The 19,444-nt window shown below is 41.0% G+C and overlaps 1 protein-coding gene across 1 annotated transcript in view; it reads right to left on the bottom strand.

Moving 5' to 3' along the window:
* Window positions 1-19,444, bottom strand: part of eys (EGF-like photoreceptor maintenance factor) — a 342,903-nt gene that overhangs the window by 53,716 nt on the left and 269,743 nt on the right. The window contains exon 32 of the mRNA XM_088352009.1: window positions 4,910-5,018. Coding sequence (XP_088208135.1) covers window positions 4,910-5,018 — 109 coding nt within the window. The remainder of the gene's footprint in view (window positions 1-4,909; window positions 5,019-19,444) is intronic.

The raw sequence follows: 19,444 nt of genomic DNA, 5'->3' as shown, positions 1-19,444 counted from the left end.
AAAAATCTATGGGTCCCAACAGAGATCTATGGGTCCCAAAATTTTGTGTTATCGAGGTTGAAATCGTAAATCGGCAACAGATATATAATGTTAATCTATATATTCATTCAGTTTTAATCATCAAATTTTGAATTCATTTTCTGCATCAAATTATTGTTGGAAATATACTGATTAAAGGGATAACCACAAACCTGTCTTTTTTTCATGTTCTCCTTTTATACTTCCTTTTTTGCATAACTTCTTTATACAACATCATCATTCGTAATATAATGCATCAAAGCAAGTGAGCCGTTTGAGAGCCGGCTCTCTTTCATGAATTGAGCCGAAAAAGCCGGTTCTCTAAAAATAGACGGACTTTTCACTACACAACTCAAGTTTAGCGTGTAGACAAAAACTCGAACCGCGAGACTAAAACAACATCTGCCGGATCTGCCTGACGAAAAGTTAGGAGTGCGGTAAATCTTTGTTTAAAAAAATGTAATCGGGTAATAATGACAATTTTGAGTCAAAAATCTTGCGTCCCGGGGACGCACGTTGATTTGAGACAATGCGTCCCCAGCAAAAATGATGCGTCTAAGACGCAGGGACGCGGGCAAACGAGAACACTGGCAATAATGTATAAAGAGAATTTTCCGATTTGGAAAAAAAAACAAACATAAATGTTCGTTAGAATAGAACCATAGAAATTGGGTAAAATTTGATAATAAAATTTTAATTCAAATATTTTGCGAAAAGCTTTTTATTTTGAATGGTAATTTATGTAAATCAAATGTTTGTTTTATTATTTGAACTATGGCACACTTGGTCCTCTAGTTTTTTAGGTCCCCGTTTTAATCAACTTATCACCTTATACCAGTCAACCTCAGCCAGTTGCTCCTCCTAATGAGAAAGCGATAATAAACAAAATACACAACGCGGCACCTATTCAGTCACAGCAAGAAAGTTCTAATATACACAATGTAGATTAAAAACAAAGCCTAGAAATATCAAATAAAGGGAAAACAGGTATGAGTCATCAATCGATTTTTCTATTTCCAGCTCCTCCGAGTTAAATGTGGAAATGCCCTTGGGCATGACACTAAACCCGTGACGCCATTTTTCGATTTAGGTGGTGTCCGTAACTTCAAAATGTTCTTACTTGTTGACGCCATCTACTGGCTGAAATCATCATGGCCGCTCCTTCTGTTGTGCGTGCAAGTATGTGAAATTCTTAGACGCGGCTTGATTAAATTTTTCCTTTTTGGTAGAGCGCTCATCACTGGTCCAGGCCATTTGGAATGTGGAAGGAAACCCACGCAAGCACGGGGAGAACATGCAAACTCCACACCTCCTGTGTGGTTTCGATCTCATGACCTCAGACTGTGCCACACACGCGCTAACCACTGCACCGCCGTGCTGCCCTGTATATATTAGACCAATATAATAATCAATACAATGGTTTCTCTACTTATGAATTGTACTGGTTTTGGAAGTAGCTTTGTAACCTGAAACAGTTGAAGTGGAGACGCCTTTTGAATGGAAATGTGTTAATCCGTTTCGAGCCCTGCACAATTTTTAAAAATAAATAAATCATAAGATAGCAACAGCAAGGTGGCGCAGTGGTTAGCGCATGTGCGGCACAGTTCATGTCTTGGGAACCTCCTTCGTGGGTTCAAATCCAGCTCCAGACTTCCTGTGCGGAGTTTGTATGTTCTCCCCGTGCTTGCGTGGGTTTCCTTCAGGCACTCCGGTTTCCTCCCACATTCCAAAAACATGCATTTCAGGTGAATTGGCCGGTCCAAATTGTCCCTAGGTGTGAATGAGCGAGCGAGTTGTCTGTCCCTGTGTGCCCTGCGATTGGCTAGCAACCAGTTCAGGGTGTCCCCTGCCCACTGCCTGATGATTGCTGGGATGGGCTCCAGCACCCCCGCGACCCTACTGAGGATAAGCGGTGTAGCCAATGAGATGAGACGAGATAAAAAAGCAACAGAACTTGAAACAAATACATGTTAAAACTAGATCATCGCGCAATAAACATAAAAAAAAGCACACGATATAAAAAAAAAACAAAGTATCAAGGAATTAAAAAAAAATTAATTTATCTTTTAACTCTTTGTTTACTAGTCCTTAGCAGTGCAAGAGCGTGTTGCCAGGTAGAACTCTGAAAGCGGCAAATGGGGACGCGTACTCTACTGTATTTTTGACTTTGTATCCTGAAACGCCTTTGTAGCGAGAGGCAATATTTTCCCCTTCAGGTACTTGTAACCTGAAATTTTCATATGCAGAGACATTTGTAAGTAGAGGTACCATTGTAATACCATTTTTTGCCAATCCATATATTTTATATTTCAAGATCTAATCAACGCTTTAGAAACAATTGTATTCCTGCAAAGGACCTTCTACATAGAACAAAAGAGAAAACCCTCCAATTAGAAAGTCATAAATCATCTTAAAGGCACAGTGCAGCATATTGAGCCCGCGGGAAGGTCGAGCTTCTTTATGTGCCTTTAAAAAGAAAGAGGGGGGAAAAAAATGCTCTAAAATTAAATATGAGAGCTGTTAATCAAACTAATGAGGCCAAGCGGCCAGGACGAGCAGGTAAGAATTTTGCCGCTTGTCAAAAAAAAAGATATTACGGGAGCATATTAATGAGCGAACAGACGCATATTAATGAGCCGACATCAAGGAAGGGCACTGGCTGTAACGAGGCCTTCCTGAAACTGCGCTACGTTCCGTAATACGGTTCAATGACTAAACGAAGTTCAATTTTAAATATATTTTGAAAAGATTTCTCGGTTTGTACAACTTTGAATTTAACCAATGTCAAATGCAGAGGTGCCCTCGTTTATCGTGAGGGTTATGTTCCGAAAAGAACCGGTGATTTGCGAAATCGGTGTATCCGTGTGCTTATGTATAAAATAAAATGAACACTAGGTGTCGTAAGATGGGCATAGCCCTTTAAAGCTCCTCCTCTTTCAATCTTTTCTCTCTGTTTCATCAATCGTCCCTGATTGTGTTTCAGAAGGACCACATCTCATTGTATTGTGATTTTGTGCGTATTCGTGCCTTGTTTGCTCGTAATATAGGGTCCCAAAATGTTGGTGATAAGCGGAAGGAGATATGTCTTTTTAGGTCTCTCTCTCTCTCTCTCTCTCTCTCTCTCTCTCTCTCTCTCTCTCTCTCTCTCTCTAGGGTTTTATCTTTCTTTCTCGGTCTCTCTCTCTCCCCGGGTCTCTTTCACTCTCTATATCTAGGTCCTTTTCTCCCTCTCAGTCTCACCTTCATCTATCTCAGTCCCTCTTTCTCTTTCTCTCTCTTTAGGGCTCCCACTTTCTCTCTCTGTCTCTCTCACTCTCTTGAGGGCTCTCTCTTTCTCTCTAGGTCTCTCTCACTCACTCCCTTTCTCTCTTTCCTCACTCTCTGCCTCTCTCTGGGTCCCTCTCTCTCTCTCTCTCTCTCTCTCTCTCTCTCTCTCTCCCTCTCTCTCTCTCTCTCTCTCTCTCTCTCTCTCTCTCTCTCTCTCTCCCCCTCTCTCATTCCTTCACCCTCACTCTCCCTCTCAGTCCTTCCCTCTCACTCTCTCTGTCCTGCCCTCTTAGTCTCCCTCTCTCTCACTGTCTCCCTCTCTCTCTCTAGGCTTTTATCTTTCTTTCTAGTTTTCTCTATCTCCCAAGGTCTGTCTCACTCTCTATATCTAGGTCCTTCTCTCTCTGTCTCTCTCTCTCTCTGTCTCTCTCTCTCTCTCTCTCTCTCTCTCTCTCTCTCTCTCTTTATAAGGCTCCCTTTTACCCCCCCTCTCTCTATCTATGTCTCTCTCTCTCTCTCTCTCTAGGTCTCTCTCACTCACTCCCTTTCTCTCTCCTCACTCTCTACCTCTCTCTGGGTCCCTCTCTCTCTCTCACACTCTCTCTGTCCTGCCCTCTTAGTCTCTGAGTCCCTCCCTCTCACTGTCTCTCTCTCTCTCTCTCTCTCTCTCTCTCTCTCTCTCTTTATAAGGCTCCCTTTTACCCCCCCTCTCTCTATCTATGTCTCTCTCTCTCTCTCTCTAGGTCTCTCTCACTCACTCCCTTTCTCTCTCCTCACTCTCTACCTCTCTCTGGGTCCCTCTCTCTCTCTCACACTCTCTCTGTCCTGCCCTCTTAGTCTCTGAGTCCCTCCCTCTCACTCTCTCTCTCTCTCTCTCTCTCTCTCTCTCTCTCTCTGTCTGTCTGTCTCTCTCTCTCTCTCCCTCTCTCATAATGCCAGTTTTGGTGGTCGGCTTATATATGAGTATATGCAGTAAATTTAGAACATTACAGTAAAACTCCAGGGATACGCCGACAATGCATTTTTACGGCATATTCTCCAACATACACCGATAACTTATTATTTTGCGAGCCCAAAAACGATAAAAAGAGAATTAGAATGTTTGTCACTTTTTATAAGACAAATAACAACAAAAACAAAAGCAAAATTGTTCAATTTTTTTTGGTGTTCCTCCCTTTTTATGTTACAACGTGGAATACGTTGTGATTTTGGTACAGTAATCAATGTACAGTATTTGCTAAGACTTGCAGTGGTGCCAAAGGGAGAAGCAAAACGATGACAACCATGGAAACGAAGCTTGTGAGTGTCGAGAAATACAAACAAGTCACACAAATCAACAAATTAAAAATGAAGTTTTAATTATTTGTCTTGTATTTTGTGGGATTTTGTATGTTTATCAAAGAGTGTTCAAAGAATGCCAGGCTGAATAGTTGGCCCTCATATATTTTCAGCTTATCAAATCCAGCCCGCTTTCTGAAAAGTTTGGACGACTGTGGTTTAGCCAATTAGAATGCACAATACAAACCAGTGAAGTAGCAAGACCGTGAAAAGTGAACCGCGTTATAGCGGGGGTTCACCGTAACGAGGAAAAGAGACGAGTGATTGGTGCTCAAGTTGACATTACCTGGGCCACGGGCGTTGACACCGGTTCCTGAAGACGACGAGACGGGCTATTATTTACGGCTATCTCAATCATACATGACCCGAGTTCTTTGCCGCTGGGCAGATTGTATCTGTTGAGAAGAGAGAGGGAGAAAACGTGGGTGAGGAGGTGTCTCGTCAGACCGCACTCCGAGGAGAATGTATGCAGGAAAGCACGACGATACAATGTTGTGAAGATAAAGTATGTCTGTTTCTCTTTCTTTTTGACTTCTTCCGTCTGTTTCTGTCTTTCTCTTCATCTCTCTCTATCTCCACCCTCATTTTGTCTCTCTTTCTCTCCATTTCTTTCTATCTTTCTCTCTCTGCCCTCATTTTGTCTCTCTTTTTCTCTGTCTCTCTGGCGGCCTGCATCTGTCTTTCGACATATGTCCTGTCTCTTTCTCTCTTTCTCTCAGCATGCCTCTGTGTCTGTCTCTCTCAGCATGTCTCTGTCTGTTTCTCTTTTTGTCCCAGCATGTCTCTCTGTCTGCCTCTTTCTCTCAGCATGTCTCTCTATCTGTCTCTCAGCATATCTCTCAGCATGTCTCCCAGTGTCTTTCTGTGTCTGTCTTCTCTCTCAGCCTCTTTGTCTCTGTCTTTCTGTCTGTCTGTCCTTCACTCTCAGCCTCTTTCTGTCTGTCTGTCTGTCTCCACCTCAGTCTATTGTTGTTTCAGTTTTTCTTTCTGTATTTCAGTCTCTCATTTTCTTTCTCCCTCTTTGTCTATCTCTTTCTATGTGTCTGTCTCATGGTCCCTCTCTCTTTCTTGCTCTTTCTTTTTTTACCACAGCCTTTCTCTCTATCCTGGTTTCTTTCTCTCTCTCTCTCTCTCTCTCTCTCTCTCTCTCTCTCTCTCTCTCTCTCTCTCTCTCTCTCTCTCTCTCTCTCAGTCTTTTATCCCTCTGTCTTTGTCACGTTCTGTTTCTCTGTCCCTTTCACCGTGTCTCTGCAGAGTCTCTCTGTTCACACACACAATATATATGTATATATATATATATATATATATATATATATATATATATATATATATGTATGTATATTTAAAACACAGAGGAAAATGAAAAGTAGAGTGCTCAATATGTCACAGGATAATGAACGATTTTGAAAAAAGAAAACAGGCGTTGGACGCAGATATACATTATAAAGCTAATGAGACCGGGCACAATTGTATAATTCCACCCTCTCGCAGCATCCCGTGGGAAATCCACATTTGTAGCAGCCATTAATGTGGCAGTCACAATGTTAAGTAGATGGTCTACTTGTGTCATGAGGCAGCTTGCGCAAAGTCAAGTGATTGCCGCTCTCCCATTCATCATTTGTACAATAATATGCAATAAGAGGGGCGTGCATAATATACGAGTTTCTGCCGCACGCAATGCCGCCACATTTCTTTTTTCACTTCGCTGCTTTTAGTGACTTTTGTAAGATAACAGGAATAAAAAATGCAAGGGAACGTACATTATAACATATATAGTTGGCACATTAGTGTCCTTCTGAGACAATGCTAGCTTATGAAGAGAAGGCTGTGCGGATACGGTTGCCATGGCAACCACTGTAGTCACTCATCCCTTCGGATCTATTGATAAAGGGTAGGGATTCAGATCGAATCTTGAGCTTTTCTTCACGATATCTATGCGTTAAAATGCTTAGCAAGTGCCCCATCATAGTCACAAAAAAAGATGCGGTGTAATAATAGTTAAAATAACACAACCCTGACATTATAAGTCTTCAATAGTGAATATTTTTCATTGTAAGCATGCAGAAAAAAAATGCAACATTCATTTTCTTATTTATCAGTATTAATGTGTAAAGTGCTGATAATAAACAGCATAGTCATTGAGCTCCATAACCATTAGCAATATTAATAATATAAATCATATTATTACACACAGTCCATACCGCACTCAATTTTACAGCCCCTTAAAAAAATACTTTTATAGATTATTAAAGCCGCTATCAAAAATTGTATCAATTATATCTGTATTCACCAATCCATACCGTTTAACAACCGTGTACTAGTTTCCTTGTTTTTTAGACATTCACTAAATGCGATAAAAAAGAAAAAAACTCAATGACGATTTGATAAGCTATATATTCTTTTTACTTTATTCTCATTATTTTTAACTATTATAATTATCATTGTTTTTTATTTTTTATTTTTCTACTTTGTCTTGTTTTACCTTGTCTACAATATTTGAATTTATTTTAATCATCCCTATCATTTTACAATATAATCACTATTATTACTGCTATTTTCATTGTATTTGTACCATTTTTTGACTATTATAAATATTATCAATGCAGAATTTATTCAAGTATTAATACATTAAAAAAAAGTAAAATTATTTAAATAATCAAATGAAAATACAAATATCAACATTATACAATTTTATATCTGAATATTGAGGATTTTATTTATTTTTATTAAAAAATAATAATAAAATGAAAACATGTCATGATTACCGATGTGATGCACCCGTGCCCGCTCCTTTGGCAGCAACTGCCTTGGAGTCTGATTGGCTCCCTGTCCCTATTTAAAACCACTGCTTTCTGTCACTTGTTGTCAGTCCGTCTGCAAACCTCCGTTTACACTAGGCAAGCCTTTTTAGACCCTGACTCCCACGTGTTTTTTCCTCCTGTCTGTTCCCCGGCTTCGACCTGTTTTTGATCCTGACCACGTCTACTCTCCTCTCCTGGCTTACAACTTGTTTCCGACCACGTTTTTGCTCTCCTGTCCAGGCTACTGACCCATTTTTTCCGTTCCCGACACCGCTATCGCCCGCCACGGAAGTCCCACTTCCGCGTCCAGAGCGACCTGCTTCCCGCGCCCAGCGATCACCAGATCGTAGGTGCAACCCTTTCCTTTCTTCCAATAAAACTGAGGGAAACGTAACGCAAGTGGGTCCTGTCTCCGTTCTGATCTTAACAAAACAATTTTAATGAAATTCTATACATTAAATATTATCAAGGCAGGATGTATTAAAATATAAATAAACAAATATAGAACAAATAAAAGAAAATACATTATTGAAATAATAAATTATTTTTAAAAAATCATCATAATACAATATGATATTAAGGATTCAAGATTTGATTTTTCAAATAGCAAAATAAAATATTAATAAAACTAAAACCATAATAATGAAATAAAATAATAAAATATTTGTTTTTTTTTTCTCTCCCAAAAGTAAAATAACAAAATAGAAATAGCATCAAACTTAACAATAACATAACAATAAAATTGGGGGTTGCCATGGCGGCCAATTGGCCACGCCTGTGTGTGTCACGGTTGCCATGGTGCCGAATTGGCCCCGCCCGTTAGTGTTACAGTTGCCATGGTGCCCAATTGGCCGCACCCATGTAGCACCAGGTGCGGCTCGTTGAAAGATTGGATTTCTGTTTATATAAAGCTCAGCGCTCTCTTGCTTCGGGTGACAGCCCGTCAAACGAACTTCCGCCCCACAAGACCTGGGTTCTGACTCGGTCCTCTTTTGCTGTTGGTATCGTTCCCGTTTATTTTTGCCTGTTTAATTTCGAGTTCCAGTTTTGTTTCCGTCTGTTTTGTTCCTGTTTGTTAGTTTCTCCAGGTTTTGTTCCTGTCTAGTTTCTCCTGTTTATTTTTGTTATCCCGATTCGTTATCGAGCTCGTCGGTCTCTGGCTTCACGTCTTTCCACGCCAGACCGGCTGCCCAACGTGCATAATGAAATGAAATGATCTGCATTTATATAGCGCTTTTCAAGACAATGACTTCCCAAAGCGCTTTACATTGTGCTTCACATTTCCCAATAGCGGCCTTGTATTTCAGCCATGTAAGACGCTAACCTGCTTGTTGGGGGTATTGGGGGTTCAGTGTCTTACCCAAGGACACTTCGACATGTAACACGGACAAGCCGGGATTCGAACTGGGATCCCTTAATCCTAAGACGATCGCTCTACCTCCTGAGCTACTGACGCCCCAACTCCCCATAACTCCCCATTTCCCATAAAATAAAAGGCTTGTGTGAGAACGTCACACGATTGGGTCCTGATCCTGTTCTGGTTCTTGAGAAAATAGCAATAGTAACAATAACATAACAATAAAATATTCAGGATTTTAACGTATTCTTGTCACATCAACAACATTAACAATAAAATAAATAAAAAGTCAGGATTTTACGACAGAATTTTACCACAAAATAACAAAAACAACAACAATGATAAAACCTAATAATTCAATATTTTGATTTGGATTAGAAATGATGATTAACAAAAAAAAAATCACTAAATCAATGTCATTTTTAAACGTGATGATGCAATATCACACTATAGAATGACAGGGTTGGGAAGGGTGACTTTAACTGGATTACTTTCAATTACTTTTGGATTACTCCAATACCAAATATGCTAATAAAAGACAAAAGAAACTAAATATGAATAAAATTACTAAATTTTGTGCAGGCTTAAAATACATCGAACGGCAAAAATGATGTTGGCAAGCTGTTTGGGTTTATTTTCATTTTGTTTTTCGCATTTGATGGTAGTTTTGCCGGAGATCAAAGCCAGGAGAGAAAGCTTACCACGTGTTGTGAGTCATCATTTTATTCATATTTATTTTCTTTTGTCTTTTATTAGCATATTTGGTATTGGAGTAATCCAAAAGTAATTGAAAGTAATCAAGTTAAAGTAACCCTACCCAACCCTGTAGAACGAAAAAAAATATGTTCCTAATGTTTCTACACTTTCTAGGTAATATTTAACAACGAGCAGAGTCCATTTGCCACAAAAGGTTGTATTTTACAGCCGACGCTGGCGAAGCCGTCCACACGGCAAGCTTTTATTCCCACTTAATGCGCTCGTCACACTCACCCCGGGATGGCGTCTCGCCGCCTTTAATGTCTCGTAACCGGACCGTTTCGCTCGTCTCCCGAGATGCTTTGCCATTTATCCTAGCGCCCGCCATTGCTTCACGCACGAGAGCTAGCTGTCACGGCTACGGAATTTGTTTTTCATTTTTCATTTCGATTTCCTGAACACCAGTGTCATCGAATTCCGGCCCAAAATGTCGATTTAAAATAAATATACGATTATAAAAACGTATACTAAAATAATGTGTCGGTATTAAAATAGAAACACAAATAAGATAAACGGTAGATTTTAGGGCTGATGTTACTCACTTGTGCCCGCTCATTTAGGGAAGTGAGAGAGGGGGGAAAGAAAGAAATCCAAAGAGGAATAGAAAGAGAGAAAGAGAGTATGAAAGAAGAGGGGAGAAAGAGAAAAGGGGGAAAAAGAGAAGGGGAGACAGAGAGAGAGAGAGAGTGAGAGAAAAGCAAGAGAAAAGGAAAAAGGGAAGAGAGAGCAAAAGAAGATAGACACACAGAGGGAAAAAGACAGAGAGAGGAACAAAGAAAGAAGAAAGATAGACAGAGAGAGAGACGGAGTGATATAAAAAGGGAGGGAAAGAGAGAGAGAGAGACATAAATACAAGTACAGCGTCTTTGTGAGATGTACCTGGCTTTAGCAACACATATTTCAACCTGCAGCTCGTTTTTCTCTTGCGCTTGTCTGATTGTTGTCTCGCAGGTCAGATTCAAATCCTTAACAGGCCTGGTACGGCCCACGGGCCGCCTGTTTGACACCCCTACTATACACATTCTAGTTAGCAAAATAAAGAAAGCCGCAAAAACTGTTAATAACTCACGATGCAACTATTTGGTAAATTTAAACTACAAAATAAAACTAATACCTTTTATAGAAACAGGTAAACGAGAGTGTCACGTTTACTGATGTGACACACCTGTGCCCGCTCATTTTGTGCCAAACGCCGCAGGTTCTGATTGGCCCCCTGTCACTATTAGAACCCAGTCCTGTCTGTCCCCTGTTGTCAGTCCGTCTGCGAACCTCAGGGTATACTATACTAGCCTTTTTCGACCCTAACTCCCACCTGTTCCATTTTTGCTCCCGTCTGTCTCCGTCTACGACCCGTTTTGATCTTGACCACGTCTGATCTCCCGTTCCGGCTTTCGACCTCTTTTTGTCCCCGACTAAATCTTCTCTTCTATTCTGGCTTACGATTTGCTTCTGACCCCAACAACGTTTTTGCTCTCCTGTCCCGGTTACCAACCCGCTTTTTCCGTTCCTGACACCACCATCACTCGCCACGGAAGATCCACTTCCGCGGTCGGAGCACAATCCGAGTGCGAGAACGACTTGATTCCCGCGTCCAGCAAACACCAGATTGTGGGCCTTCCTCCTTCCTCCAATAAAAACTTGTGAGAAACGTAACGCAATTGGGTCCTGTTTCCGTTCTGGTCGTGACAGCCGGTTTGTTTAAAACAGCCCCTGCCTGGCTTGTGACGCTGATCCTTCAAAAGGTGGAGCTCTTCAACACAAGGGATGTCGGCTTTTTTGGAATACTACCCAAAGACCAGGTACACGGCTTGCAGCTTGTCCGGTCAGGAGCCCAGACGTTTATTATCAGCCAATATTTTCCTGTGATAACAATTTGGTCAATTCCGAGATATTAGGTAAAAACATTTCCTTGCTGAGAATTCTCGTTTCCTGTTAATCAAAAAAACCCACTGTGAGTTATTAAATACTCCTCAAATGTCAGAGGCAATGTCCTTAAAAGTTCACCCAAAGCTGCTTCTTTCATTCTACAGTAGGGACAGCGGAGAAAGTGAAAAACAAGGGGAGGAGAGATGCGCCGGAGTTTTGCATTGCAGCATTGTTGTGGATTGTCGGCTTGACATAAGGAGAACGCATAAAAAGGGAAATTCCCGGCTTGGTTCTCCCTAGTGTAATTTTCAGCGAATGTTATTGATAATCACCTTGGGCTGCCAAGGAATGACGTTCTTTGCCAAGTCTTCTTGGCGGGTAACATGCGGTCAAGCCGACCCCAACAACAGTTCTTGGAAATTGGGAGTCGAAAGAGGACAAAACATTCTGTCTGGTAGCGTGCATTTTGAGATAAACACGTGCATCATTGCGAGGGGGACGAGCGAAAGTAATACGAGATGCTGTATTAGGATATAAAAAGCCAATTGTCTCTGAATACGAACTTCAGACAAGAGCAACAACTTCATGTCACAATATATGATATATGATCTGGCCGTGTTTTTCACAACTCTATACCGGCGAGAGACCGGCAGTTGCACCCGTCACTCCCCACCCGTGAACCCGTACCAGCTGATTTTCTCTCTCATCCCAGATTTTCTAGGCTCGATCTTCCCTCTGGATCCTTTAAATGAATTATTTAAAACTTTATTTCGAACATTAAAATAAAAACAGGACAAAAACCATGAGTCAACAACAAAATAATGTCACATTACATGTTCGAAAAGGGGTAGTTAGAATCAGATGCTTATTTTCCCTACCCCTTTATCTTCCCTATTTAATCCATTTTACAAATCCTCTTCTCCTCTTGTGTCTGATATAACAGAATATTTTGGATATACTTATTACATCGGTCGGATATCAATAATTACAATAATTATAATAATCACATATTTTATACACTAATCTTTGTAATACCCATCCCTCAACGTCATAATACCACTAGTTACCAAACGTCACTGCGGCACCAATGATAATAACAATAATAAAAATAATATTTATAATAACAGTTATGATATAATATTAGCAACAATAACAACAAAGTTAACCATAGTTTTAATCTCCCTCATATCCCATTTTCTTCATCCCTGTATTTCGCCAGTAATGTTTTTTTGTATTTAAATTTGAACACATGAATCGTTGGACATTGTTTGATCTCATCTTGTAAACCACATGTGTCAAACAGGCGGCCCGTGGGCCAGATCAGGCCCGCTAAGGGATTGAATCCGGCCCGCGAGACAACACTCAAAGAAGCGCAAGAGAAAAACGAGCTGCAGGTTGAAATATGTCAACTTGATGTTGCCAAAGCCATGCGCCTCAAACAAAGACACTGTACTTGTATTTCTTTCTCTCTCTTTTCCACCCCTTTTCTCCCACTCTCTGTCTCTGTCTCTTTCACTCTCTGTGTCTCTCTTATTCTCTTCCTTTGTTGCTCTTTGTCTCTTTCTCTCTCTGTGTCTTTTTAACATCTTCTGCTCTAATTTCCTTTTTTCCTTTTCTCTCTTTTCTCTTTCTCTCTTCCTACCCCTCGCGCTTTCTTTTCTCTTTTCTCTCCTTCTGTATTTCTATTTCTCCTTGGATTTCTTTCTTCCTCTCCCTTTCTTTTCCCCCTCTCACGCCTTCTCTTTTTATCTCTTTTGTTTCTCACGCTCACCCCCTCTCTCTCTTTCTTTGTCCCGCCCTCTCTCCTTTTCCCTCCCTCTTTCTCTTATTTATTTATCTCTTTTTCTTTCTCTTTAATCTACTAGTCTGGCCCCCGACAGAATGTCTGTTCTATCGTGTGGCCCCCGAGTTAAAATGAGTTTGACACCCCTGTTGTAAACGATTCCAAAGTTTGACTCCACACACAGACACACACATACTTTTCCTGGTGGTTCTCACCTTTGGGATTTTGAATTCACTACAGCCCCTGAAGTTCTTTTACTAAAACAGGGGGAAATTGTCCACAATCATGTGAGCATCTCTTTTTTTCTCCGATGCTAACGCCGCAAAGACGTCCCCCCCCCTGGAGACGGGAAGAGCATGTTCACTAAGCAAACACGAGGATACGACTTCACTCGCCGGCACATCGGATGCTCCGCCACGCTCATCGACATGGGTTTTGCTCCGAGGCACAGATGACTATTCATGAGTTCTTTACATCGTAGCAGAGGGGGGTTATAGTTTTCCCCTCGGGTACTCACTCGCAACCCCCCCTCCTCATCGGCCTTAGAACCTGCAATAGCCGGTCGCATTAGGCACACCTGCATAAACACGTGATGTCCGACACAATGTGCGGAAAAATACAGGAATACATTTAGGGGTTGGGGGATCGCAGTCTGAATTAGGAATGAGGGGCCAAAACACACAATACAGACGCTCCCCTACGTAACTCAAGTTACGAAAAATAGAATAGAATAGAATAGAATATACCTTCACTGTCATTGTTACAACATGGGATATATTGTGACAACGAAATTGGACGTGGCACTCCAGTTCGAAATTGGACGTGGCACTCCAGTTCCACATTTTACAGTGAGGATAAGGACAACAAAGAGATAAAGGAACAAAGAAGATGTTTTAACTGTCTATGTTGTATAGGCTTTGTTCTCCTCCAGAGGGGAGGTGTATGAGGGGGTGAGGGACAGACAGAGATGGGCGGATCCAACTAGATGTTTGATCTTACTGTACACAGAGTCCAGTGTTTTTCCCTAATTGCTCAGTCCACGTGTTGAATGGATTTGGGAAGTACAGTCCTTAAACATGCCCGATTAAAGTCGCCGGCGACGATAAAAACGGTAGATACGAAAAAAAAATTCGGGATGTGCAAAAATATCCGAACATTTCTGCAAGTTAGATTTTGTATCGTGTGCACCTTTTTCCGAGTACAGGACATTACTGTAGTGCTTCTTTCCACCACTACCGGCATGTGGCGCTGTGAGAGGTCACCCAGCATCCACCCCGAAGAAGAAATCCGGCTTCCTTTTTCTAGTTTGTGTGTAAATATACGATACTGTAACTCCAGCGCGCTGAGAACTTTGACATTTTTATTGTTTAATATCTCGTGCATCCATTCAATGTGGTTGGTGTAAAGTGTAAAGAACAGGTGAGCCATTTCTGTTGAAATGAAAGTGGAAAAGGAAAGCTTGATGCGGTTGAGAAAACATTTAGATCGCTTTTTTTCGGCCACTTTTTACCACGGAGGAGGAAGTCGCCTAACTCTTGAAGCTTGTCTTCCAAAAGTAAGTTAAACTTAACTTTATCTTTATAGAGCATATTATTTTATGAAATGTTTTTTTTCTTAGTAAAGAGAGATAAAGCGTGTGACGAGAGAAAAGAAAATCAGAAACAGAGAAAATCAGAAAGGAACAAAAAGAGAGAAAAGGATGAAGAGCGAGAACAAACAGAAATAGAAAGAGGGAAATCAAGAGAAACAAATAGATAGAAAAAGAAAGAAATCAAAAGAGAAAATGGATCGAGACAAAACAGAAACAGATAAAAAGAAAGGAATGGTAAGAAAGAAAAAAGACAAAGAAAACAAGTAAGAAGAGAAAGAAGGAAATAAAGAAACAGAAATAAATAGAAAAAGAAAAATCGAAGGACAAAAATGGAAAAAGACAAAGAAAGAGTATGAAAATGATCGAAAAAAAGAAAAACAGAAACACAGAAAAAAGGGAATAGAAAGAGGAAAAAGACAACAACAAAGATAGATTCTCTAGAGAAAGAGAAAGAGCGTTAAAGAGATAGAGAAAACCAAAAACAGACAGAGAAAACCCAAAACAGACAGAGAAAAACAAAACAAAAATACAGAAATAGAGAAAGAGAATAAAAGAGAGAATGAACAAAAGAAGAAAAGAAAGCAGTATATTTTACCTCTCACACAAAGTAAAGTACCCAATATGGTAAAAAATTGAATTTACCGAATAAAAATGGAGCGTTTCCTGGCACGTTACGAACGGATCCCTTTTTATGCTCTGCACCAGAATCGAGTGCATGCATCAGACTGTGAAAAAACAAACCAACATTATTGTCTGGTCGCTCCCTCCTATTGCCAATAAAAGTGAAGCGTCATCATCTTTTCAGTTTTTTACTATCCGGCGTCGTCCCTAACGCGGAAATCCGACAAAGACGCCATTACTCAAACAAAAGAGAAAAGAGACGGCGTGCCGTCCCGGGTTCCGTCCCACAGGGACGGCGTGAGCTAGCGCCACTCGAGGTAAACAAACAAATACGTGATGAATATTTCATTTTCTCTAAGTAGGCAGCGCCGCCATACGCCGATGATTATTTACCCTCCCTCGTTACTTATGCATGACTTCGTCTGGCTACTTCTACAATCGTTTGTTTTTTCTCTCTCGTTTGGACCACGTGATCCGTTACGTGAAGACCCCGGGATACGACACCCCCGCTTTGGGACGTGTTCACTTTACAAGTGTAGAATAAGATGTTTTTGGCCCCTCATTACGTATTTTCTCCACTATACGACAACAGTAACACGGTGTCCCTAGGTTAGGATATGTTAATGCTACGATGTGGAATGTAATGTTTTTCCGACCCCTCGTTACGGCATTTTCTCCACGATACAATAAAAATAACATGTCGTCCCTAAGTTTTTTCACCATACAATGTCAGAACCAGAACAGGAGGAGGACCCAGATGCGTAACATTTTCGCACAAGATACCGGACAGACGGGATCGATACCGTACAGGACGGGACAGCCAGGATCGATACCAGATACACGAGCAGATACCGGACAGACTGGGTCGATACTGGACAGGACAGGACAGCCAGGATCGATACCAGATACACGAGCAGATACCGGACAGACGTGATAATACTGTACAGGATGAGACAGACAGGATCAATACCAGATACTGGAGACTGGAGTCAGATATCAGACAGGAAGCGACAGATGGGATTGATACCGGATACTGGAGAATAGAGTCAGATATCAGACAGGACAAGACAGACGGGATCGATACCGGATACTGGAGTCTGGAGTCAGATATCACACAGGACGAGACAGACAGGATCGAAACCGGATACTGGAGACTAACACAAGATACCGGACAGGATGAGACAGACGGGATCGATACCAGACACTGGAAACTGGAGTCACATATCAAACAGGACGAGATAGACGGGATCAATACCAGATACACGAGCAGTTACCGGACAGACGGGATCGATACCGGACAGGACGGGACAGACAGAATCGATACCGGACAGGACGGGACGGTCAGGATCGATACCAGATACATGAGCAGACACCGGATACTGGAGAATGGCGCAAGATATAGAACAGGATGAGACAGACAGGATCGATACTAGACACTGGAGACTGGAGTCAGATATCAAACAGGACTAGACAGACGGGATCAATACCAGATACACGAGCAGATACCGGACAGACGGGATCGATACCGGACGGGGCGGGAAAGACAAGATCGATACCAGATACTGGAGACTGGAGTCAGATATTAGACTGGACGAGACAGACGGGATCGATACCGGATACTGGAGACTGGAGACTGGAGTCATCTATCAGACAGGTCGAGGCAGATGGGATTGATACCAGACACTGGGGACTGGAGTCAGATATCAAACAGGACGAGAAAGACGGGACCGATACCTGACAGGATACACAAGCAGGATACCGGACAGAGTCAAAACACACGTCTTACGGGTGCAGAGGTTCGTTGACGGACTGACCCGGGGTAAGTGAGAGCAGTGAACTTGAATAGGAGGGAAGCCAAACAGGCAACGAACGGGGCCAAGTGAGGGCAATGGGCAACCGTGACAGACAATGTGGAATACTGTTTTTAAGCCCCTCGTTATGGCATTTTCCCCACAATACTACACAAATAACATGTCGTCCTGGCCTTACATTATTTTCACATTACGAAGTGGAATACAATGTATTTTCAGCCCCTCGTTACAGCATTTTTTTCACGATATCCCATAAATAACACGTCCTTCCTTGCTTATGGTATTTTCACGTTACAATGTGGAATACGATGTTTTTTCAGCCTCTTGTTATGACATTTTCCCCACGATACAACATAAACACCACATCATCTCTAGCCTACTTTATTTTCAAGTTCCTAAATGATGTTCTTTTCAACCTCTCGTTACAGCATTTTCCTCACTATACAACATAAATAACATGTCGTCCCTAACTTACGGTATTTTCATGTTCCAATGTTGAATACGATGTTTGTTCAGCCCCTCGTTAAGGCATTTTTCCCACTATATGAAATCTATTACACAATGTCCCTAGCTTACATTATTTTCACGTTACAATAAGAAATACAATGTTTTTCCAACCCCTCTTTACAGCATTTTCACGTTACGAAGTGGAATATGGTGTTTTTCCAGCCCCTCTTTACGGCATTCTCCTCACGATATTCCATAGATAACACTTCTTCCCTAGCTTACATAATTTTAACGTTCCAATGTGGAATACGATGCTTGTTCAGCCCCTCATTAAGGCATTTTTCCCACTATATGAAATCTACTACACAATGCCCCTAGATTACGTTATTTCATGTTACAATGTCAAATACGATGTTTTGTCGGCCCCTCTTTACAGCATTCTCCCTATCATATAACATCAATAAAGAAATATATTATCTGTCCCAACAAATTCCATTTTTGTGGCGTTTGTGTGTTTTATGAGTCTCTAAGACGTCATAAAATGCTGGTCTTGCAATTTGTTGGTGTCACAGCATTGTAAAAATTGGCTTAACTACCTCCCACGATGCCTTTCTTTTCATTCAGTTTCAAATCTTGTGTTTTTTGTAAAGACTACAGCGATACAATACTGTATTTTTGTTGAATTTATTTGCAATGGGTCCTGATGCTTGCTGTGATACTAATAGGAGAAGCAAAGGCATGCTAAACATGGAAATGACGCTTGCAATCAAAATACAAACAATGCGCACAAATGACTAACCTCGCTAAGTTGCTTGCTAATAAGCAATCGACGATCAGAACTACAATTAAAAATAAAGAGGCTCATTCTTCTAAAGGCGTGACACTTTTAAAATCAGTTTCATTTTTACTCCACCTCATTTCCCTTTCTGCATCCACCTGCTACTCCACCCGACCAGCTCAAGTCAAGTCACATTAGTGGTAAATGTAATTTCATTTTTCCTTTACATGTATATATTTTTAAAGTGTTATCTAATCATATGCGCATATATTACACATTGGTAAAGATTTAGGATTTTAAGTTTCAAAGTGTTAAAAGATAAGATTAATTTAGTAGCACTTACTATAAAGTATTTTGTTCTTTTAGCATTTTTATTTGGGTTACCAAGGGTTTGGACGGCATTAACTAATTACTATAGTTTTCTATCCCCCGCCATACAGCAATTTCAAAAATATATCTTGGAGATTTACAGTATTTGTTAAAATAATCGTTCACGGCGCCCTCTAGTTCATTAGGAAAACATCATTAAAACATTATTATTGCATAAAACATCCAAAGTCTTGGGCGACAGATGGCGGTAAAACCCTGTGCCGGGCGCCTTTGCCGGCAGCTTATTATTTCAATCATATTTCATTAGCTTACAAGAAGCACACCATAATGTGGAACCTGTTAGAGGAGAATTCATAATTTGCAGCTCACTTAGCACACCACGCATTTGCTGGATGAGCGTTTCGTACCTGCTAGCGTAAATAGGTCACACGCGTTAAATGTATGGCGGAGATGGTAGTTACCTGCGACTCTCGGTGATAATCGATTGCGTGTTTTTCACTTGTGTGAGTTTCTCTCAACTGTTGGGAAAAAAAGCATCTAGAACATCCAAAAAAACATCAGAAAGCTATGGTAATTAGCTAAAGTTTGTAGCTGGTACGGTGGAGTTAGTGGCTGGATGCAGGGAGGGAGGAGACGGCTCATTTTGATGTACCTCTGGTGTGAGCAATGGCCTTCTTATG

The sequence above is a fragment of the Urocampus carinirostris genome, chromosome 13, assembly GCF_059441175.1.
Source record: "Urocampus carinirostris isolate Australia breed hairy pipefish chromosome 13, RoL_Ucar_1.0, whole genome shotgun sequence".
In the NCBI taxonomy this organism is placed as follows: Eukaryota; Metazoa; Chordata; class Actinopteri; order Syngnathiformes; family Syngnathidae; genus Urocampus; species Urocampus carinirostris.
The sequence above is the reverse complement of the archived record's forward strand: the minus strand, read 5'-3'. Positions and strand labels throughout refer to the sequence as shown.